Source organism: Ursus arctos, chromosome X, assembly GCF_023065955.2.
Source record: "Ursus arctos isolate Adak ecotype North America chromosome X, UrsArc2.0, whole genome shotgun sequence".
NCBI lineage: Eukaryota > Metazoa > Chordata > Mammalia > Carnivora > Ursidae > Ursus > Ursus arctos.
The window spans coordinates 94,234,773-94,258,484 of NC_079873.1; the positions used below are offsets into that span (position 1 = coordinate 94,234,773).

At 43.7% G+C, this 23,712-nt stretch overlaps 1 protein-coding gene and 1 long non-coding RNA gene across 9 annotated transcripts in view; one reads left to right on the forward strand and one right to left on the reverse strand.

Annotated features, from left to right (window-relative positions):
• LOC125281835 (uncharacterized) overlaps positions 1 to 23,712 on the forward strand; it is a 358,739-nt gene that overhangs the window by 262,546 nt on the left and 72,481 nt on the right. The window lies entirely within an intron of this gene.
• Positions 2,315 to 23,641, reverse strand: LOC125281170 (NF-kappa-B-activating protein-like). Of its 6 annotated transcripts, XM_057313963.1 has the most exons (5): positions 23,147 to 23,639; positions 20,532 to 20,612; positions 12,764 to 12,884; positions 11,615 to 11,775; positions 10,209 to 10,296 (listed from the first exon to the last, which is right to left on the reverse strand). In XM_057313963.1, the coding sequence occupies exons 1-4, from the start codon at positions 23,512 to 23,514 to the stop codon at positions 11,740 to 11,742; spliced, it is 606 nt and encodes a 201-aa protein (XP_057169946.1). In that variant the 5' UTR covers positions 23,515 to 23,639; the 3' UTR covers positions 10,209 to 10,296; positions 11,615 to 11,739. The 6 variants fall into 6 exon arrangements, with proteins under 6 accessions (XP_057169958.1, XP_057169950.1, XP_057169946.1 ...); XM_057313975.1 differs by lacking the exons at positions 11,615 to 11,775; positions 12,764 to 12,884 and adding an exon at positions 2,315 to 2,391 and having other exon boundaries at positions 10,109 to 10,296; positions 23,147 to 23,583; XM_057313967.1 differs by lacking the exons at positions 11,615 to 11,775; positions 12,764 to 12,884 and adding an exon at positions 8,587 to 8,645 and having other exon boundaries at positions 10,109 to 10,296; positions 23,147 to 23,637.

A 23,712-nucleotide genomic window follows, 5' to 3' on the forward strand; every position in this document is an offset into this window, starting at 1 on the left:
TGAGAGAGAGTGAGCCCAAGCAGGGGGAGCGGCAGAGGGAGAGGGAGAAGCAGACTCCCCACTGAGCCGGGAGCCCGATGTGGGGCTTGAACCCAGGACCCTGGGATCATCACCTGAGCTGAAGCCACCCCAGTGCCCTAGTACTTATTTTTTTTAAGGGCAAATTTGTACCTTCTGACCACCTTCATCCAATTCCCCATCCCCACCCCCTCTGGTAACCATAAATCTCATCATTTTCTCTAGGAGCTTTGTTTTTTTCTTTGAAGGTTCCCCATGTGTATGAGCTCATACAGTATTTCACCAAAGAAAATACGAACGGAGCCCTCCGTCTATTTGCACACACGGGAAGAGCTGTTTTACGAAACCAGGGCTGGAAACAGGGAACTAGCGTCAGCCTCTACCTCAGTCGGCCGCTTTGTGCTTTGGCTATGCTGATGCAGATGTGACCTCCAGGAAACCTGGGTCCCCCCCAGAATGAGCTCCAAGACACTGGCTTTTTGCGCCCACGTGCTCCTGCAGCAGAAGGACCAAATACTAAGATGGGAGAGGGGAAGTGAGGCGACCGAAAGGGAGAGGCCTCGGCGGACACTCTGCATTGGGCCGGCCTGGGTCGGCGTGAGGCCTGCCTTTGGTGGGGCAGCCCTCCGCACCGGAACGTCCCGGTCACCAAGGGCCACGTGAAGCAGGGTAAAGCCTCCTGTGGGGACAAGTCCCCCCTCCCACACTAATCGTGAGGCCGCTTTTTGTCTCTCCTACTATGGCGGCCTGGTGTTGGAGTCCAGCCCCCGTGAGTGGAGCTGCCTCCCCAGCACATTCCCCCGTGGAGCCCCGCAGCCCCTTTCCACTTGGCTCCTGGATCAGGTCCTCGAGGAAAGCCTGGGCCTGGGTCTGTGTGTGTGTGTACACGTGCGCATTGGGGGGAACAGCCAGGCCCGCGCTGGCACTACCGTCTTACCTTTCCCGTCTTTACTACTGTGCGGGTGCTTACCAGCAAAGCAGAGGGCACGTCTTCCTCCTCACGGTCAGGGTGATCGCGCTGCCTTCCCCCGGAGCACAGCAGTCCTCCTCAGCGGACCCTCTCTGATCTGTCTCCCCCGGAACTGGAAGCTTCTCCCTTCTTTCCGGGCAGTGTCCTCACCAGGTGTCTGCCAGGAGAGAAGCGGCAGTGGGGCAGCCCATCGTGCCTGGTGGTTTGAGGCGCCTGTTCCGGAGGATGGCCGCCTCCTTCCTGGGAGGGACAGGAATGTCAACTTCTCTGCCTTTAGTCACTTCAAGTAACACTAGCCAGCTCGGCCCGAGGCGGGGGGCGGGGGGTGTCTCGGTATCCCTCTGGGGCGAGGCGAGAATGATGTTGTCTTCAACGGTGGACCCAAGTGTGCCAGCGGCAGGGGCAGGCTCGCTGTCCACTGACGTGAGCGTTCCAAGTGTGCTCAGGATCCTGGCCTCAGCCCGCCATCTCTGCCTTGGAGGCTCCTTTACCTGCCACAGTGGCCCACGGGGAAAAGGACGTCGTCTTGACTCAGAGTACTGTAGTGGAGGGAAAAGAACTTTCTCTTTGCCGTTCTAGGTTTGGCGGCGCAGGGGAGCAAATTCTGCCCCATGCCCACCCCCGGCCATGTGTCTCATTGGCATGTGGATTATTTTAGGTAGTTATTTTTAAGAAACAGAAGCCTTAATAAGTTTTTCTTTTTTGCCTCCGTGCTAACTGCCTAAAAGAAGTTAGATAGAGGTACTGTTCGAGGAAGGGAGCTATTATCATACATCAATATAATATGAACTAGATATGGCAGACAAGGGAGAAATCTTGCAAGGTATGTTTTGTTGTTTCTGGATAGTCCAGCAAACATTTTGTTTACCAAACATTTACTCTTTCCATTCTTTCTGTGACTCATCTTCCTTCCTTTGAAAACCCCAGACCCCTATCCCCTTTCTACTTAGTCCCCCATGACTTATATACCTCATTTTGCCTCTCTTTGGAATCGCTCATGTGTATGTGGCTTCCCTGTATGTACATAATTGAATTTCATTTTCTTCTGTTAAACTATCTGATGTCAATTTCATTCTTAGACCAGCCAGAAGGATCTTCCAGGATAGAGAAAAAAATCTTCCTTCCTAACACAGTGTATAATATAAATGCAGAGGATTGTAGATTGCTACAGGTTTTAGAAATTAAAATGAGGGGTACCTGGCTGGCTCAGTCGGTAGAGCTTGGGCTCTTGATCTCGGAGTTGTGAGTTTGAGCCCCACATTGGGCACAGAGACTACTTAAAAAATGAAGATGAAGGGGTACCTGGGTGGCTCAGTACCTTAAGCGTCCAAGTCTTGGTGTCAGCTCAGGTCTCAGGGTCGTGAGTTCAGGCCCAGGGCTGGGCTCCACGCTGGGCACGGAGACTACTTAAAAAGAAAAAAAAATTAACGTGAAAAAGAAAAAAATCAAAGTTTTTCTTTACTTACTTTGGGGTGCCTGAGTGGCACAGCGGTTAAGCGTCTGCCTTTGGCTCAGGGCGTGATCCCGGCGTTATGGGATCGAGCCCCACATCAGGCTCCTCCGCTAGGAGCCTGCTTCTTCCTCTCCCACTCCCCCTGCTTGTGTTCCCTCTCTGGCTGGCTGTCTCTCTCTCTGTCGAATAAATAAATAAAATCTTTAAAAAAAAAATTGAGTCCTTGTCCTGAATAAATTGTTTAAAAAAAAAAAAAGTTTTTCTTTACTTACTTTAATAGTATTACACAAGACCAAAAAAAAAAAAAAAACAAAAAAACCCAAAACCACCAATGCATCTTTATCACTTAGGAAAAACTAGAACACAACTGAAGCTTGTAAAATTATAGACATAATGTATTTCAAGCACCTATCACTGTGCTCAACACTTAATACTTCATAAAAGGTAGATCACTGAGGGTTACAGGAAAAGCAAAAAGTATTGTTTCTTTCTAGTCCCTTTCTGTGTGCAACCCATAATGTTTAAGTTTTCCGTTAGGATTCTTTGAGAACTGAGATTGAACTTTCAGCTTTCATGCATTCTGTATGGTATCTAACACATAATACAAGCTTAAACATCGATGTAATAGAACAGGAACAACCACAACCATGAAACAACCACAGGCACAACGAAAAACCATTTTTTAAATGTTTATTAAAAGGAGATTGTAGTGGTCAATTCAAATAGTTTCATGTCCAGCCTTAAATGGAACCATGTAACATCTGTAAAAGCGTAACTTCTCCATCTGTACCCATCAACATCACAGGTGACATCCGTATATGTAAGTGAGAAAACAAAATCATCTATCATGATTTTTTATGCAATCTAACTTTTGATCTGATAATGACCTTAAAAACATCTGCGCTGTGTGATCTGCACTGACCTCATGATATTGGGCAGAGTTTATGGAAGGAAGGAGGTGGTATTCCTGCTTAGAGTAATAATTTATATTGTGCCATCCTGATGGTGAGGCAATGACGTTTTGCTGTTAAGGGAAAGGTGTACAAGCTTCATGTACTACAGTCTCTAGTGTTTATTAAGTGTTTCACAGACGTGATTTAGTTGACTGTTAAGGGAACTGTCTCTGTAAAGGAAGAAATCAGACAGGTGTTCCCATGGAGATGATATCACCGAGTCTAATTCTGAATCTACTGATTCTGAACACTGTTTCTCTCTACTTTTCTTTTTTAAGATTTTATTTATTTACTTGAGAGAGAGAGAGGCAGAGGGAGCATGAGCCGAGAGAAGGGCAGAGGGAGAGGGAGAAGCAGACTCCCCACTGAACAGAGAGCCTGACATGGGACTCGATCCCAGGACCCAGGGATCATGACCTGAGCTGAAGGCAGACGCTTAACCAACTGAGCCACCCAGGCGCTCCATGTCTCTACTTTTCTTATAGCAGCTCTGACTGATGTGGTCCAGTCACTATGTCATCTGCTCTTTTTTTCTTTTCAATAATTTTGTTGACGTTCATCCAAATTGTAGCTTGCTTGCTTGTTTGTTTATTTATTTATTTATTGTAAGTTCTACACCCAATGTGGGGCTTGAACTCGTGACCCCGAGATCAAGACTTGCATGTGCTGCGGACTGAGCCAGCCAGGTGCCTCAATATGTCATCTGCTCTTACGGCCTGAACACCTGTTGAAAAGCTAGTTGGAAACCATACCATTTATTTGGTTTCATTTACTATCTTTAATTCTTTGAAGTGATAACATAATGATACAGCTCAAAAATCCCCAAATATAACACATTCGATGAAAAGAATCGCTTAAATACCCTGCCCCACACAGGCCCACTTATCACCCAGCGTATTGTTTATGCAAATTTAAATACAAAAACACGTTCTTGTGTCTCCCATTTGTTATACAAAGGTAGAAGTATACACATGCTCTTCGCCTTTATGCCACTTGTTTAGGAAAATGGTTTGTATAACAACAAGGAGTCTCTTCGTATGGAGAGAAGAGTCCTGTACCCTAATCGAGGCGATGGTTCCATGCATTCACACATGGGATAAAATTTCATGGAGCTATAGAACACAAACAAAAACAAGAACCGACCAACCAAACAAAACCCCCCAAACAATTAAAAAGTACATGTGAAAACAGGTTAAATCCAAATATGTTCGGAATTTGAGTTAATACACTGGATCTCAATCTGGAATGAGTTTTCACCCCGGTGACATTAGGGAATGTCTGGAGACATTTTTGTTTGTCACCATTGAGGGAGGGTATTAGAAACTACTCCTTGAAGAAAATTTTTTCTGAGAAGTAAAGGAGGGATGTTGGGGAATGCAAGGTCAAGAGGAATTTTGTTTAGTATTAAAGAAATTTAAATATATTCATATACAGAGGGAAAAGAGACCATAAAGGAGAGGTCAAAGTTTTAACAGAATGGAAAACAGTGGAGTAGGGAACTCCAGGGCTCCATCTCTCCCCCGAAGCAACTGAGCTGGGAAAAGCTGTCAGAATCAATTTTTGGTGAATGTTGGAACGCAGCTAAAAACTCACAACAACCAGATAAGGCTTGGTGTAAAAAGAATCTGCTGCTTTGTGGTGTTGGGGCTCAAGGTGGGCCACCCCAAGCCAAGCCAGAGCACCATACTGATTATTTTGAATTCAAGTTAATAAAGAAACAGCCAGTGTAGGAACAACACTCCGATCCACCTTTGTCTCCAGAAAGTAGGGAATACATCTCCCCTGTGAAAAGCACCCTCCCTGCAGGGGGGGGGGGTGCAGAGGAGGCACCAGGAGGCAGACAAACATCTTTGACATCAGGGACAGGGAATTCAGGGCCTGAGAAGCCCATGTAAACAAACCTTGTAACTTCTCCTAACTTACTACCTCGGCCCAAATTTTGTTTAGAATTCCTAACTAATTGAAGTTCCCAAACATCAGTTTTCTTTGTCCTGCCAATTTCTCCCAGATTTACTGTTTCTTTATGTAACAAGTATAAATAGTGCCCGCCTCCATCATTTCTTAGGTCCTGTATCTTTGAGGCCTCCATACATATGAATTAAAGTTGGTTTTCTCCTGTTAATCTGTCTCCTGTCAATTTAACTCTTGGATTACCCAGAAGAATTTGGAAGTATAGAGGCAAATTTTTCCTCCCCAACAGTGGTAAGGGAACACTTTGGTGTTTTGAATTGTCTGCCTATTATCCTTCAGACCCCAGGCCTGTAGTAGCCTTGAGGATGGGAAGGCAGCTCTCCTGGTACTAGAAGGAGAAGTATGGACTTTATTCTCAAAGAATTGTGGTTCTGGGTCTTCTCCGCTCTGCCAGCTCCCTCAAGGACTGGCACAGTGGTTTGCCTTTGTTTTGTCTGACAAGGAGTGAACCCAGGGTTGAGGCCACTTCCTGGGTACCTTTGGCCAAAGCATTTAAAGGCACAAGTACTGGCCGCAGCGTCCTGGGGCAAGAGACAATAGTCAGGACAAGGAATAGACAACTGAGAAGGGTGGGAAACACACGATTCAGAAAAGGGACACGTGGAAGAAAAAAGGCTTTGAAAAGGTCTTATGTATGCAGAGGAATCAAGAAGGCCACGTGCTAGACACATGCTCAGAAACAGCTGAGAATACCACAAGCTTTCACGTCTGGATGGCTCTCAGGCTCTGTGTAAGCAGGAAGTAAAAGAGAAGGCCGAGTTGTCCATAGTCTGGCCAAGCATTGAAGGAGTGTGTAATACAGACACAATCTCCAAACACTAGGAAAAGTATAATGTCTTCTTCTTCTTCTTTTAAGATCTTACTTTTTGATGTATAGTTGACATAAAATACATTAGTTTCAGGTGTACAACACAGTGATTCAACATTATATACATTATGCCATGCTTAACACTGTAAGTGTAGTTACCATACGTCACCATACAAAATTACTGCAATATATTGCCTGTATCCCCTATGCTGGACTTTTCATCACCCTGAATTACTTGTTTTGTAACTGGAAGTTTGTACTCTTTAACCCCCTTCACCTATTTTGTCCATCCTCCCATCTTCCTCCCCTCTGGCAACCACCAGTTTGTTCTGTTTCTATTTCGTGTGTCGGTGTTGTTTGTTTTGTTTTTTAAGATTCCTCATATAAGTGAAATCATACAGTATTTGTCTTTCTATGTCTGACTTATTTAATTTAGCATAATTTTCTCTAGGTCCATCCATGTTATTGCAAATGGCAAGATTTCATTCTTCTCATGGCTCAGTAATATTGTGTTGTCTGTGTGTGTGTGTGTGTGTGTGAGTGTGTGCCACGTCTTCTTTATCCATTCGTCTATTGATGGACACTTAGGTTACTTCCATATCTTAGCTATTATAAATAATGCTACAATAAAAATGGGAGTGCCTATATCATATATCTTACAATAAACATAGAGGTGGGGCGCCTGGGTGGCTCAAACCATTAAGCGTCTGCCTTCGGCTCAGGTCATGATCCCAGGGTCCTGGGATCGAGCCCTGCTTCGAGCTCCCTGCTTAGCGGGGAGTCTGCTTCTCCCTCTCCCTCTCCCAGCTCATGTACTCGCGTGTACGCACTCTCTCCCTCTCTCTCAACTAAATAATATATAAAACCTTTAAAAAATAAGATATAAAAACCAAAAACCAAAAACGTAAGGATGCATACATTTTTTCAAATTAGTGTTTTTGTTTTCTTCAGCTAAATATCCAGTAGTGCAATTACTGGACTGTACGGTAGTTCTATTTTTAATTTTTAGAGGAACCGCCACACTGTTTCCCACAGGGGCTGCACCAGTTTATGTTCCCACCAACAACGTTCAAGGATTCCCTTTTCTCCGATCTAATTTCTTGTCTTTTTGTTACTAGCCATTCTGACTGACGTGAGGTGATATTGTGGTTTTGATTTGCATTTCCCTGATGATTACTGATGTTTCATGTCTCTATTGGCCATCTGTACGTCTGCTTTGGAAAAGTGTCTAATTAGGTCCTCTGCTCATTTATTAATTTGATTGGTTTTTTGGTGTTGAGTTGTATGAGTTACTTTTAAATTTTGGATATTAACCCCTTATCAGATATATCATTTGCAGCTATCTTTCTCCCATTCAGTAGGCTGCCTTCTTGTTTTATTGATCTTTATTCATTTTTGAATCCAGGAATTGATGGTAAGTATTTCAAAACACTAGCTGGCCACTAAGCTAATGGAACATAGACTTCAGTGGCTATACATGACAAAGAGTGCAGCTGTTACGTAAACCAGTATGGAGATTCCTCAAAAAATTAAAAATAGAAATACCATACAACCAGTAATCCCACTACTGGGTATCTACCCAATGAAAATAAAACACTAATTTGAAAAGATATATGTATTCTATTTACTGCAGCATTATTTACAATATCCAAGATATGGAAGCAATTTCAGTGTCCATGCATAGATATATGGGTAAGGAAGATGTGGTACACACACACACACACACACACACACACACACACACACACACAGAGGAATATTACTCAACCATAAAAAAGAATGAAATCTTGCCATCTGCAACAACATGGATGGACCTAGAGGGTATTATGTTAAGTGAAATACGTCAGACAGAGAAAGACAATTGCCATGTGGTTTTACTTATATGTGGAATCAAAAAAACAAAACAAACCAGAAACAGACTCATAAATACAGAGAACAAATTGGTGGTTGCCAGAGGCGAGGGGTTGAGGGATGGGCAAAACAGGTGAATGGGGATTAAGAGCTACAAATTTCCAGTTATAAAAGAAATGAGTCAGGGCACTTGGCTGGCTCAGTTGGTAGAGCATGTGACTCTTGAACTCAGGGTCATGGGTTTAAGCCCTACACTGGGGGTCGAGTCTACTTAAAAATAAATGAGATGAAAAGTACGTGGAGATGAAAAGTACAGCATAGGGGATATAGTCAATCACACCGTAATAACTTTGTGTGGTAAACAGGTGATAATTACACTTACCGTGGTGAGCATCTCATAATGTATATAATTGTCAAATCACTGTGTTGTATGCCTGAAACTCGTATCATATTGTATGTCAACTACACTGAAATTTTATTCTTTTATATTTTCATTTTTTTATACTGAAGTTTTTAAAAAATGAATACAGATATTACAAAAATAGCTTAGAAAGTCACTAACTAGGCAAACCTGGATTGTATGGTCTTTGTATTCTGTTCAATGAAACAGGAACAACAAACCTAGGAGAGGGGAGAAAATGTGATTTCCAAAGTTGTCACATTCTAATATTCAGAATGTCTAATTTTCAACAAAAAATACAAGGAAAAAGAATTCTAAAAATCATATGGAATTCTAAGGGAATCTAAATAGCCAAAACAATCTTTAAAAAGAAAATAAAAGTTGTAGGACCCAGATTTCTAAATTTCAAAACTTACTACAAAGCTATAGTAATCAGGGGCGCCTGGGTGGCTCAGTGGTTAAGCATCTGCCTTCGGCTCAGGGCGTGATCCTTGTGTTCTGGGATCGAGCCCCACATCAGGCTCCTCTGCCGAGAGCCTGCTTCTTCCTCTCCCACTCCCCCTGCTTGTGTTCCCTCTCTCACTGGCTGTCTCTATCTCTGTCAAATGAATAAATAAAATCTTTAAAAAAAAAAAAGCTATAGTAATCAAAACAGTATTGTACTGGCATAAGGATAGACATACAGATCAATGGAATAGAAGTGAGAAACCAGAAATCAACCCATACATCTATGGTCGATTGATTTTGGTTAAGGGTGCCAAGCCCATTCAATTGGGAAATAATAATGTCTTCAGGAAATGATGGACAACTAGATATCTATATGCAAAAGAATCAAACTGGAAACATACCTCACATCATATACAAAAATTAACTCAAAATGGAGAAAATACTTATATGTAAGAATTAAGACTATAAAACTCTCATTTATATATGGTTATATAAAACTCATATATATATAGAGAGAGAGAGAGAAAGAGTTATAAAACTATAAAACTCCTTCTCTTCAGGAGAAAACAGGGAAAAATTCATGATCTGGGATTTGGCAATGAATTCTTCAATATGACACCAAAGCAGAAGCAACAAAAGGAAAATTACATAAATTGGATTTCATCAAAATCAAACTTTTTGTGCATCAAAGGACACTATTAAGAAACTGAAAAGACACCCTACACAATGAGGTAAAATATTTACAAATCATGTCTCTGGTAAGACGTCAGTTTCCAGAATACTTAAAAAACCCTTACAGCTCAGCAATGAAAAGATAAACCACCAAATTAAAAATAGGCAAACGATTAGATGTTTTTTCCCAAGGATATGTACAAATGGCCAACAAGCATGAAAAGATGCTCAGTATCATCAGTCATCAGGGAAATGCAAATCAAGACCACAAGATAATACCTCATCCCCATTAGGATGGCTATAGTAAAAAAATGGAGGGGGTGGCTGAATTGGAGGAGTGTACAACTCTTGATCTTGGGGTTGTGAGTTTGAGCCGCACGTTGGGTTTAGAGACTACTGAAAAAAGTGGAATATAATAAGTGTTGGTGAGGATGTGAAGAGACTGGAACACTCACACATTACTAATGGGAATGTAAAATGATGCAGTTGCTGTATTTGGCAGTTCTTCAAAAAATTAAACAGAGAATTACCCTGTGACCCAGGAATTCCACTTCTACGTATATACCTGAAAGAACTGAAAATCGGTATTCAGGGGCACCTGGGTGGCTCAGTCGATTAAACGTCTGCTTTCAGCTCAGGTCATGATCCCAGGGTCCTGGGTTCGAGCCCGGTATCAGTCTCCCTGCTCAGCTGGGAGTCTGCTTCTCCCTCTCCATCTGCCTGCTGCGCCCCACTGATGCGCTCTCTCTGTCTCTGTCAAATAAATAAATACAATATTTTTCAAAAATGGGGATTCAAACAAATAATTGTACATAAATGTAGATAGAAGCACTATTCACAACAGCCAAAAGGTAGAAAAAACCCAAATTTCCATCAATTGAGAAATGGATAAACAAAATGTGGCATATTCATATAACAGAACATTATTCAACTCAAAAAAGGAATAAAGTATTAATGGTTGTTACAAAGTGAATGAACCTGGAAAACATGATGCTAAGTGAAAGAAACCAGACACTAAAGGCCACATATTGTATGATTCCCTAAATATTAAATATCCAGAACAGGCAAACCCATGGAGACAGAAAGCACATTAGCGGTTGCCAAGGGAGGGATGGGGAGTGACTACTAAATGAATAAGGGGTTTCATTTTTGGGTGATGAATATGCTTTGAAAGTCGATGGCAGTGATGGTGGAGAACACTGTGAATGTATTAAATGCCACTGAATTGTATACTTTAAAATGGGTAATTTTATATTGTTTAAATTTTACTACAATTTAAAAAAATAATATAAGGGAAAAATAATCATTATGGAAAGACTATGATAAAGGGCACAAGTGGCATAAGATGTGGGACAACACATCAGTTTGAATGTCCTAAGCCTCTTTTATGTACTCTGTTTCCCCAATCACATCCCACTCTCATTAAATCTAGATTGGTGTCTGGGTACATATTGATGAAATTGGCAATAATAGAATAAATATTGAGACGAAAAGGCTTAAGGTATAAAGGAGCTAAATCTAAAATTTGGTAATTAATCCTTTTATACTTTTCATTTTTCCTAAAATTTGTTTCCAATTTTGAATTGCGGAAGGCTTGTTGATATTTTTTTCCTGGTAGAAAAATAAGATCTGATATCCCAATTTCAAGATCTACTAGAGCCTAAAACCATATGCTACGTTTGGCCTTAAGCTTTTTATACTGAAATTAATGCAGATCATGCAAGTAAGACTCTAAATGAGCACGAAAAATATGACCCGTATCAAGTCACCACTCCATCTGAGGTCTCCTGGTAGTTAAATCTCTTAGGATAGTGATGAGACGATCAAAGCCAGAGGACCCATCAATTCAGATATTACAATTAAAAACAGCCAGTTTCTCAGCACAGAATATACAATTATTGAATCACTATACTGTGCACCTGAAACTAATATAACTTTGTATATCAACTATGTTTTGAGAATAATATTTAAAAATTGAATTAAATTTAAAATACCCAGTCTAACTCTAGCATCTGACATTACTAAAATACACAAAGAAAAAGAATACATTAATCTCCATCAAGGAACATACCAGGAAGTGGTTTCAAAAACTGATATTTAGGCTGCAGATCTAGACAGTAGCTTAGTGACTCTGAAACCCTCCAATTTGAGAAGGTGGATAATGGATGGCAGGAATGCAAGGATTATGCAGTAACCTTAGCAAGGCAGGCTGCAGAGGTGGTTCTTGACGCTCTGAAAAAGGAAACGAATGTTATGGTTAAAAGTTTTCCATTCACTTGCTAACTGACAAAAAGTAGAAAAAAAGAAATGCCTGTTTCTCATCAAATTCCCTATATAATTTCATAGCCACTGTATTATATTCAGGTTCTAAATAGTCCTTGATAGTCTTTGGCTTATCAAACTCAAAAAGGAAACTATTCTGCTTTAAGATATTTAAAAATATTAATTTACTGCTTAGCCTTGTCCCTTAGCACCTGAACAGACTATTAAGTTTCATTACACTCTCATATGAGCATTGTATTTGATGACATGAAAAATGAATCCATATTTTTTGAAGGTAGGGGTTATTTTAGTATTGTGTTATTTAATATATTAAATATATATGATACAGAGATTTGGCTATCGTAATTACTGATTTGTATTACCAGGCAAGTGTACTAAAACATTCCATACTCTTAAAAAAAAAATTGCTTTCTACAAGCAAAGATCCTGGAATCCGACGCGAAGATGATGCCCGGACGGCTCCCGAGAACACACCTTGAGAGGGAGATGTAGGACGGGGCCCAGAGCCCACAGCTAAGGGCTGAGGCCACCCAGGTCTCTGCAGGGAGGAAGGGGGCGAGTCACAGCCGCGGCTACGCAGAAAGCCCGCAGCTTCGCAGGGCTAGGGGGGAGCTTCGAAGAAACGCTACGCTTCCCCCACCCCGAGGCAACACCCCGGAACCACTGCTACCGCAGGAGGGGGCCACCCGATCGTGGACACGGGAGACCGAGGACGCCTCGGCTCACAGAAGCCACTGCGCCGCCACAACCCAAACTTGGGGGACCGGGGGAGACATTTTGGGTGCACCGGCAAAACTCGTCCCCAGGGCTGGGGTCGTCCTGGCAACAAGAAGGGTGCTGTGTGCCAGTGTAAATAACCCGATCGGGCAACAGGTACAGGGCCTAGGTTCTGCAGGAGCCCCTCTCCCTCCCCGAGTCCCAGAGGACAAAAACCCACGTCTTTCTCCGCCGCGGACTTGGAACCACTGCACGCACGGACCACCGGCCCCGGGCACGATCTCGCCGAAAGCTGCCGGGCGGCTGGAGCTGACGACCGAGCGATGCTGGGCCCTCGGCCTCTGGGGAGGGGCGAAAGGGAGGACACAGAGCCCAGCGCTGGCCTCGAAGAGGGGCCCCTCTCGTGGTACCTTTGCAGACGCAGGACCCTCCCGCCGGAATGCGGTCTGCGCGTCTCCTCCACCCAAAGGGCCGGCATCGGACACCCCTGGGCGAGCACCAGCAGCACGCGCGGCTGCCGCTTCTCCGGGAGCCCTGTGAGTAGCCCCTTGCAAGTGTCCCTTCCAGTGCCCGGGTGGGCCTCAGCTCCTCGCCGGGACTGGGACTCAGCCCCGCCTGGAAGCACACTGTTCTCTCCCTAGAGGCTGACGCCACCCGGTCTTGCACGGCGGCGCGGTCCCGCTGGGGCACGGGGGGGGGGGGGGGGGGGGGAGGGCCGGGGAAAGATGGGGTGCTGCAGGACAGGGTGGCTCCTCGTAAGCCGACTGCGTGGGCACTTGGGGAACTTCGGAGATGGCCGTGGCCTCCTGATGGGGGCTCAGGGACGCGGCTGCACGAAAGCAGGCCTCCTTGCCTTCCTGGAGGAGCGGCACCGTCCATCACGTGCACTCACCCCGTACCACACGCAAAACAAATACACAGAGAATAAATTCAGAACTTTATTGAAAAGACTACAAGTGCCCCCAAAGAGAGGGTCCGTGAATTTGCCCTTCTCTCGAGTACATTTCGCGGGCGTTTCGGGAACTGCTCTTAACCCTGAGCGACACAGAACGGGAATGCGCTCAAAAGCACCGTGGGAAAAAACCGCCGCCGAGGCCATTGTGTGGGCAAAGGGCTCACAAGAGAGCCACCGACGGTAGGAGACCGGGAGCGACCACAGGAGGGCAGCCGCACGGAGGGAAAGGTGGAGGAAGCCAGGGCAGGCAAGAAGACAACAGGAAAGAGAGGCATGGGCTGCTGAGGTGGCCCCAGCAGCGGTGGCTCCTGAAGAACCCATACGCACTCCGGCTCCGGAATGAGGACGGCATGGCAGGGTCCACCCAAGTTAATGACGACGGGAGGGACCAGGGCCACCGGGGGCGTGTTTCTGAACCTCAGTGCCCTCTGGGGTCTTCTCCACTTGACCCTCCTATTCTTTTTTTTTTTTTTTTAAGATTTTATTTATTTATTTGACGGAGATAGAGACAGCCAGCGAGAGAGGGAACACAAGCAGGGGGAGTGGGAGAGGAAGAAGCAGGCTCATAGCAGAGGAGCCTGATGTGGGGCTCGATCCTACAACGCGTCGGGATCACGCCCTGAGCCGAAGGCAGACGCTTAACCGCTGTGCCACCCAGGCGCCCCTGACCCTCCTATTCTTAAACCAAACCTTCAATCAGAGAGCAAAAAAGGACATTTTAGTACATTGAGCATCGAATGTCATAGAGGACAAAACACAGCAGGCTACTCTCTATGCCCTTCAGGTTGGAAACTGCATCAGGGAAGCTAGTTCCTTCTTGCTAAAACAGCTTAGGGAAGTTACCGCCACGGGCCTCCCTGCAGCTCACCCCGAGACAGCACCCACGATGTGCCAGGCTCTGTCCCGGCTCCATGCTTGGACTCTGGGCTCCCAACTGCCATATTACTCTTCCCGTCCTCAGCAGCATGTGCAGCTGAGGCACTGCTCTCTGGCCCTGCTGTGACTCTGACGCCTGGGTTGTGTGTGTCCTCACAGCTGACCAGCAGCCGTCGGGCTGCCACTAACCCCTAGTCGCTAGGCAGGTGTCACCCTACTGATGGGGGAAGCTCAGTATCATTCAAAAGTCCTGCTGATGGGATACAGCCCCCATTCTGAACAGCCCATCTTCAACAGAGAGTAAGTAACTAATGCACAGGGCCGTGCTGGATCTTTCAACAAGAGCTTTCCTTTAAGAATGACTCAAGGGTCATTCCTCTTCTGAAACCTCGTCATAGTGAGAAAGGTGGCATTGTGAGCGAGGCCTGGGCATGGAGGGCCCAGGAGCCTGTGGCTTGTCTTGCTGGGACGGGAGGAAGCCGAAGCACTGGACACTACCTGAACAGTCTAGACACTGGGGACAATGGATGTTTAGACGAACTAGGACCAGATTTCCTCAATTCATAAAATCTTTGCCCGGCCAACAGACTGAGGGCAAAGAGGCACACCGCCGTCACTGTTGTCAGCTCCCCAGCCTGCAGCCCGCACCACCCTCCGCAGGCTTTCCTGGGCTCAGCGCCCGGTCAGCTGCTCTGCTCTGCCTACGTCCCAGCACCCTGGACAGGACCCCTGGCGTCCCGTGGGGCAGGACCTCCTAGGCCCCTCTACTCAACCAGGAGAGCCCCGTCCCATCCCTTATCCTTTTTTCTGTTTCTCTATCTACTGTCAGCCCAAGAAGACTCACCCCACCCACCTGCCCACCCTGGCCTGGCACTCCTCTCTAGCAGCCCCCACCCACCATACATACCAGACATCCTTGGCCAGGACCAGCACACCCTCCACCCAAGGGCTCCTGCCATGGAGGCCCAGTCCTACACACTAGAGTATCTGCATCAGTCGCAGCTGGACCTTGCAGCCAGCTGCACCGAAAGCCTGCCCTACTCAACAGCGCTCATGCAGCTCACGACCAGGCCTTATAGCCAGCTGTGCCAAGGGCCAGCCCCACACACCAGCATGCCCACACCAGCTGCAACCAGGCCTGTCAATCAGACAGGCCAGAAGCCTGTCCCACTCACCAGCATACCCACAGTAGTCATAGCCAAGCCTAGCCGACAGCTGCACCAGTAAACAGCCCCACATATCAGTGAGTCTGCACCAATCGGGACCAGCCACAAGAGGGAGCACACAGCCTACAAAAGAGATACTCCTGGGGTACCTGGCTTGGGTGACCAGCGGGGGTTTATGCTGAGCCCCACAGACACCTTCGGGCATAAAGCCACTCCTCCAAGACTGGGACAATAGCTGATCCACCTAAAACACAGAAACAAACACTGAGACGCAAATGAGGAGACAGACAATACGTTCCAAGTGAAAGAACAAGACAAAAACCTCAGAAAAAGAACTAAACAAAACAGAGATCTACCAGATGGAATTCAAATGAATGGTCATAAAGATGCTCACTGAACTCAAAAGAATGGATGAACACAGTGAGAATTCAACAAAGAGACAGAAAATATTTTTTTAAATCAATCAAAGCCAAAGAACACAATAACTGCAATGAAAAATACAGGGCATCAAAAGCAGATTACAGAATGCAGAAGAACAGATTAACAATGTGGAAGACAGGGTAGTAGAAAGCACCTAATCAGAACAGCAAAAAAGCAAAAAGAACTGAATAAAATGAGGTTAAGTTTAAGGGACCTCTGGGGTAAAATCAAGTGTACTAATATTCACACTACAGTGGTCCCAGAAGGAGAAGAGAGAGAAAAGGACAGAAAACTTATTTGAAGAAATAATAGCTGAAAACTTCCCTAACCTGGGGAAGGAAACAGATATCCAAGTCCAGAAAGCAAACACCCCCAAATGAGATGAACCCAAAGAGACCAAGACACATTATAATCAAAGTGTCAACAGTTAGAGATAAAGAATCTTAAAAGCAGCAAAAGGAAAACAACTAGTTACATACCAAGGAACCCTAAGTCTATAAGCTGGTTTTTCAGAAGAAACTTTATAGGTCAGAAGAGAATAGCATGATATATGAGAAGTGCTAAAAGGAAAAAACTTACAACCAAGATTACTCTACCCAGCAAAGTTATCACTCAGAAGTGAAGGAGAAACAAGGAGTTTCTCAGACAAGCATAAGCTAAAGCTCATCACTCCCAAACCAGCCTTACAAGAAAGTTAAAGGGACTTAATTTTAAGTAGAAAAGAAAAATCATAACTACAAGTAAGAAAACTATGAAAGGAGGGGCGCCTGGCTGGCTTAGTCAGTGGAGCACGCAACTCTTGATCTTGGGGTTATGAGTTCGAGCTCTGGTTGGGTGTAGAGATTACTTAATAATAAAATTTTTTAAAAAAAGGAAAATTATGAAAGGAAAAATCTCATTGGTAAAGGTAAACATATAGTAAAGGTAGTGGATCAACCACCTACATAGCTAGTATGAAGGTTAAAAGACAAAAGTAGTAAAATCAGCTAGACCCACAATAATTAGTCAATGGAAACATAAAATAGTAAGGTGTAAAATATGATGTCAAAAACATAAAACATGGTGAAGGGATGTAGTACTTTTAGAATGCATTGGAGCTTAAGTGGGCATTAACTTAAAATAGATTGCTATATACGTAAGATGTTATATATGTACCTCATGGTAACCACTGACCAAATACCTATAATAGATAAACAAAAAATAAAAGAATACAAACATAACACTAAGGAAAGTCACCAAATCTCAAGGGAAGAGAGCAAGAGAACAAAGGAACAGAGAAGAACTACAAAAACAATCAGAAAGCGACGCCTGGGTGCCTCAGTTGGTTAAGCGTCTGCCTCCAGCTCAGGTCATGATCCCAGGGTCCTGGGATCAAGTCCCACATCTGGTTCCTTGCTCAGCAGGGAGCTGCTTCTCCTTCTGCCTGCCGCTCCCCCCTGCTTGTGCACTCTCTCTCTCTCTGACAAATAAATAAAATCTTTTTAAAAAACCGGAAAAATATCAAGAAAATGTCTACAAATCCATACCTACCAATATTTTTTTTAAGATTTTATTTATTAACAGAGAGAGAGACAGCCAGCAAGAGAGGGAACACAAGCAGGGGGAGTGGGAGAGGGAGAAGCAGGCTCCCAGCGGAGGATGGGGCTCCATCCCAGGACTCTGGGATCATGCCCTGAGCTGAAGGCAGATGCTTAACGACTAAGCCACCCAGGCGCCCCCTACCAATAATTTTTTTTTTATCAATAATTACTTTAAATGTAAACTTCCTAAGTGTTCCAATCAAAACACACAGTAGCTGAATAAATTAAAAAAAACAATACCCATCTATAGCTGCCTACAAGAGACTCACTTCAGATCTAAAGACACAGAGACTGAAACTGAAGGGATGGAAAAAGATACTCCATGCAAACGAAAACAAACAAAACGCTGGGGTAGCAATACTTATATCATACAAAACAGACTAGAAAACAAAGCCTGTAAGAGGACATGAATGACACTGCATACGATAAAGGGATCAATTCAACAAGAGGATATAACATTTGTAAATACCTATGCACCCAACATAGGAACACCTTAATACATAAACCAATTATTCAGAGACATGAAGGGAGAAACTGACAGTAATACAATAATAGTAAGAGACCTTAACACCCCACTTACATGAATGGATACATCATTCAGACAGAAAATCAATAAGGAAAACAGTGGCCTTGACCAACACATTAGACCAGATGGAATTAAGAGATAATACACAAAACATTCTATCCAAAAACAGCAGAACATACATTCTTTTCAAGTGCACATGGAATATTCTCCAGGACTGATCCCATGTTAGGCCACAAGACAAGTCTTGATAAATTTAAGAAGACTGAAATCATATCAAGCATCTTTTCAGACCACAAAAGTATGAAACTAGAAATCAATTACGAGAAAACTGGAAAAACATAAACACATGGAATTAAATAACCAATGGGTCGGGGTGCCTGGGTGGCACAGTCGGTTAAGCGTCTGACTCTTGGTTTCAACTCAGGTCATGATCTCAGGGTTTTGAGATTGAGCCCCATGTCAGGCTTCGTGCTCAGTGTGGCATCTGCTTGAAATTCTCTCTCTCTCTCCCTCTGACCCTCCCACTTGTGCACGTGCTCTTTATCTCTCTCTCTTTAATAAATAAGTCTTTAAAAATAAACAAACAATGGGTCAATGAAGAAATCAAAGAGGAAATTTAAAAAAATACCTTGAGACAAATGAAAATGGAAACACAACAGTACAAAATCTATGAAATGCAGCAAAAGAAGTTCTATGAGGGAAATTTTATACATGCCCAACTCAAGAACCAAGAAAAACCTCAAATAAACAATCTAATCTTACACCTAAAGGAACTAGGAAAAGAACAAAGCCCAAAGTTAGCAGAAGGAAGAAAATAATAAAGGTCAGAGTGAAAAATAAATGAAAAAGAGACTAAAAAGACAACAGAAAAGATCAATGAAACTAAGAGTTGGTTCTTTGAAATGATAAAATTGATAAAAACCTTTAGCTAGATTCATCAAGAAAAAAAGAGTGCCCATATAAATAAAATCAAAAATGAAAGGGGATAAGTTATACCCAATACTATAGAAATAGAAAAAAAATCATAAGACTACTAAGAACAATTATGTGCCAACAAATGGAACAACCAAGGAGAAATAAATTCCTAGAAACATAACAATCGTCCAAATCAGGAAGATTACACTATAGACTGATTACTCAAAAAACTCCCAACAAAACAAACTCCAGGACCAGACGGTTTCACAGGTAAATTCTACTAAATATTTAATGAGTTAAGACCTATACTTCTTAAACAATTCCAAAAAACTGAAGAAAGAACAAACTCACTCTTTGAGGCCAGCATTATCCTGATATGGAAACCAAAGACACCACAAATTAAAAAAAAAAATTACAAGCCAATATCCCTGATGTATGTAGATGCAAAAATCTTTAACAAAATATTGGCAAACCAAATTTTATACTACATTAAAAAGATCATACACCATACTAAAGTAGAAATTATTCCAGAAATGCAAGGATAATTCAACATCCACAAATCAATGTGGAATATACCACATTAACAAAATAAAGGATAAAAATCCTATGATCATCTCAATAGGTGCAGAAACAGCATCTGACAAAATTCAACAACCAAAGATACAAACTCTCACCAAAGTGAATATAGAGAAAACATAACTCAACTTAAGAAAGGCCAGATACGACAAACCCACAGCTAACATCACACTCAACAGTAAAAAGCTGAAAGCTTCACCCTAAGATCAGGAACAAGACAAGGATGTCCATTCTCGCCACTTTTATTCAACATAATACTGAAGTCCCAGCCACAAGACAAGAAAAATAAAAGGCATCCAAATTGGTAAAGAAGAAGTAAAACTGTCACTATCTGCAAATGATATATATATAAGAAAACCCTACTCTACCATCCATGTTGTCAACTGTTAACTCAAAAAAAATCACTTTGTAAGGCTAACATGTGACACGCAACCTGCTATTAGGTTGAGAAAAAACAATTCAAAATAATATAAATGTATTTGTCTTAATACTGAACCCTTCTATGAATAGGAAATTAGCACCCCCCCGAATTACAATTTAAAAAGAACAATTAAGGGGTGCTGGGTGGCTCAGTTGGTTAAGCGGCTGCCTTCAGCTCAGGTCATAATCCCAGGGTTCTGGGATCGAGGCCCGAGTCGTCGGGGTCCCTGCTCACTGGGGGGCCTGTTTCTCCCTCTCCCTGCCGCTCTGCCTACCTGTGCTCTCTCTCTCTCTCTCTAATACAAATATGATCTTTAAAAATAAACAAATAAATAAAAAACAATTAATATGTTAAAATCAACTAGCAACATGTTTTAATCGTTAGGTATGTTCAATGTTTTTAAATTCTAGGGGGTAGCATAGCATAAATCACAAAAAAGAAGAAAAAAACGTAAAGTGTACTTAAAAGTTATTCATTTAACAAAAATTTTGACAATAGTCTCTGGATTTAAACAAACGTTACATCTTTTAACAGTATTTTTTGAATCACTTACTCTGGTTCTGGATTCTTTGGAGAAAGTCCCCATACTTCAGGAGCTCCCAATTCTCCAATCCTCTCTCTCTCCCTTAATCTCCTAGAAGATATAGGCATATAAATTATAACTCCATGGCTAAATGGTCTCCTAAATATATAATCAATTCAAAGGAGTCCAGTTAAGTCCTATTTTCCTATTTTAAAAGTTAAATTAATAAATTAAGTATACTCATTGTAATTTGATGTTCTTGATAGTACTATCAAATGGCACAGACTACAGACAGCCTGAGGCCAGGCCAGAAATACAGCCTAAAAGGTTGTCAAGTGCATCTCTTCTGCCTCTTGCATGACCTAGCTCCTAATTGCTCATTTCGTCTTCTGCAATATGTGACACAAACAGTTTTATATTTGGAAATAACTTCTTTGTTTACATACATTTTTGAGAGTAAAGAGCAATCTCTACTTTTGATTTAGTCAAACCCGTTTTCAGAAACTCAGGAATTAATAAAGAAAACAAAAATGAAGCATTAGAAACAGAAAATAAAGAAAGCTCTGAAAATGAAAGAAAAGTTTTATTTGACAAAAACTGTCCTAAATGAGAAACAGGGTTTTTTTTTTTCTGTTTTCCCTTTAGTTCCTTTTTTTGGAAAAAGGACTATATCCTCTATCTACTCTTGGAGGACAGGAAAAATTTGTCATTTTTTTCTTTTAATTTTGCTCACAAACAAAATACAAAAAACAAAGGCTCAATTCCTCAAAGTTTAGCTCCTTGTGATTCCATTTGTTACACACACCCACCCACCCCTTACAAAATAAACTGGTTTGATTGCTTGAATATACTATTTTTTACTTCTTTATTTAGGAGAAAAGATTATAATCGTGCAGAATTAGACTCAGGTTTCCCACTTGAAGAAAGAGCCTAAAAGGGTTATACTTATAACCCAACTTGGACTATATATGCAGGGGGAAGTATGACAGGCTGTAAGAACAGTCACGTTCTCATCCCTGCTGCCCCCAGCTTCATCTGTACTCGTAAGGTAAATTATTGATCTTCTAAATGTACAAATGCAAATTTCACCCAAGAAGTTCTGATATCTTTTTTTTTTTTTTTTAATGATTTTTTATTATATTATGTTAGTCACCATACAGTACATCCCCGGTTTCCGATGTAAGGCTCGATGATTCATTAGTTGTCTTTTGATGAGAATCGTCCAGTAGGAAGCTGGTTGCTTTTTGACGAACACAGCCAGGAGGTAACTGAAAAATTTAATTTGGAGAGGTAGGTCTCCAACCTAACTCAGTAGGTTTTTTATTGTTTCTGCTTCCATTCAGGAAACCCCAATAGCAAACACTCAAGGACTAATTATTATGTCCCAGGAACTAAATCATCACAACTCTAAAGGCTCAGCGCCAATTTTAGCCTTTTTAAATGGTTAAGAAATAAAGCTCAGAGAAGTTCAAGAAACTTGCTCAAGGTCATACAACTATTACACAGCAAAGCATGGCTTCAAACTCAGGCATTCCGATTCTGGAGCCCGTCCTCTTCACCGCCATCCTTTATTACTTCCCATTCTTGGGAAAAAAGAGATTTATGGAGACGTCGCCCAGCTTTGGAATCTTAACCTGCCCCTCCATGCCTGTGCTACTCTTAAAAATCTTTTTTGACACAGAGGACATGTAGGGGCGCCTGGGTGGCTCAGCCGGTTAAGCGCTGGCCTTCTGCTGGGTCACGATCGGGCCCCGGGGGCGGGCTCCCTGCTCAGCGGGGAACCTGCTTCTCCCGCTGCCTGCTGCTCCCCTTGCTTGTTCTCTCCCTCTGTCAAATAAATTTAAAAAATCCTAAAAACACACACACACACAGGGGACCTGTAGAGCACCTAGTACAGCGCCTGACAGAATTTAACACTCAATAACCATTAGCTACTAAGACTTACACGATAATAATTATAACCCTTTCCCTTTCTCCTTCTTAAACTATCCACTTTTCCACTCCAATACGCACTCATGAGAGGACACCTGATCTCACCCTGACCTCGGTTTTCACGGTCACACTGAGACCACCGAACAGGGCCTTTTTCCACGTAGCTTAATCAACAGTTTAGCAGGTCACTTTTCCCACATGCAATCATCTGGTCTCAGGGGTTCTTCTCCCCTCCGATTTAAACTCTTCATCCCCAGCCTTCCCGACTGGCTACACGACATTTCCACTGTACACGTCCTGTCACCTCCAACCTGTGTGATCATTCAGCAAGGTACGGTGGTACGCCTACAAAGCGCGAGGCACTGCTCATTTTGGGCTAATAGGTCTCCTTTGCCAAGAGCTCAATCGAGCGCGAAATTAAAGCACGCTTGGAAAAAAAAAAGTAAGCAAAATAAAACAGCTACAACCAAGCGAAAACTGTAATTCGGGTAGGTCTGAGGCTCCCGACGGAACCGCTGCATAGCCAGGAGGCAGAAGCAGCGAAGACACCAGGGCGCGGGGAGAAGGGGCCCGAGGACGAGTGAAAACCCAAGGGGAGAAACGGGCGGAAAAAGGCGTTGTCGGGGGAGGGGGGTGGGGCTGAAGGGCTAGGCAGGGGCGCCCGGCAGAGAGCGAAAAGCGCAAGTCAGACTCCCAGTGCCCGTCTCACTCACTTCTGCCGCAGGCTCTCCTCCCTCTCCTTGTCCAGAAGGCTAGGCCACGGCTTGTCGCTCCCGTAGGGGCGCGAGTAGCCGCCATAATACGCGGTCGAGGAGGCTGACGCGAAGGGGTTGCCCCGCAGCGCAGAGGGCCGCTCCCGGGAGCGTGACCGCGAGCGGGATCGGTAGGACTGGTGTCGCGACCCCTGACTGAAGCCGCCCAGCTGATGGCTGAGACCATTCCGAGAGCACGAGTGCGAGCGGCGGCCCCGCGGGGAGCGGGCGGATCTGCTGGGTTTAGGGCTCCTCGACGAACTGCGACGCTTTCCCCCGGAGCCCGAGGCCTCCCCCTCAGGGCTGCGCGAACCCGACACCGGAGCCATCGCGGCCGCTGGGTACCCTAAGCCGCTAGAGAAGGGGACGCTCTCGCGAGCCTAGGAAGATCTCGGTTGGTCTGGTCCCAAACCCGCCGTCGCGCCACCGCCCGAAACTGAGGAAACCTTGGAAACAGTTCCGGGTACGTCGGCAAATCCCTTCCCCCGACCTAGGCGGTCCTGCCCACGAGACGGAGATGTGTGTAT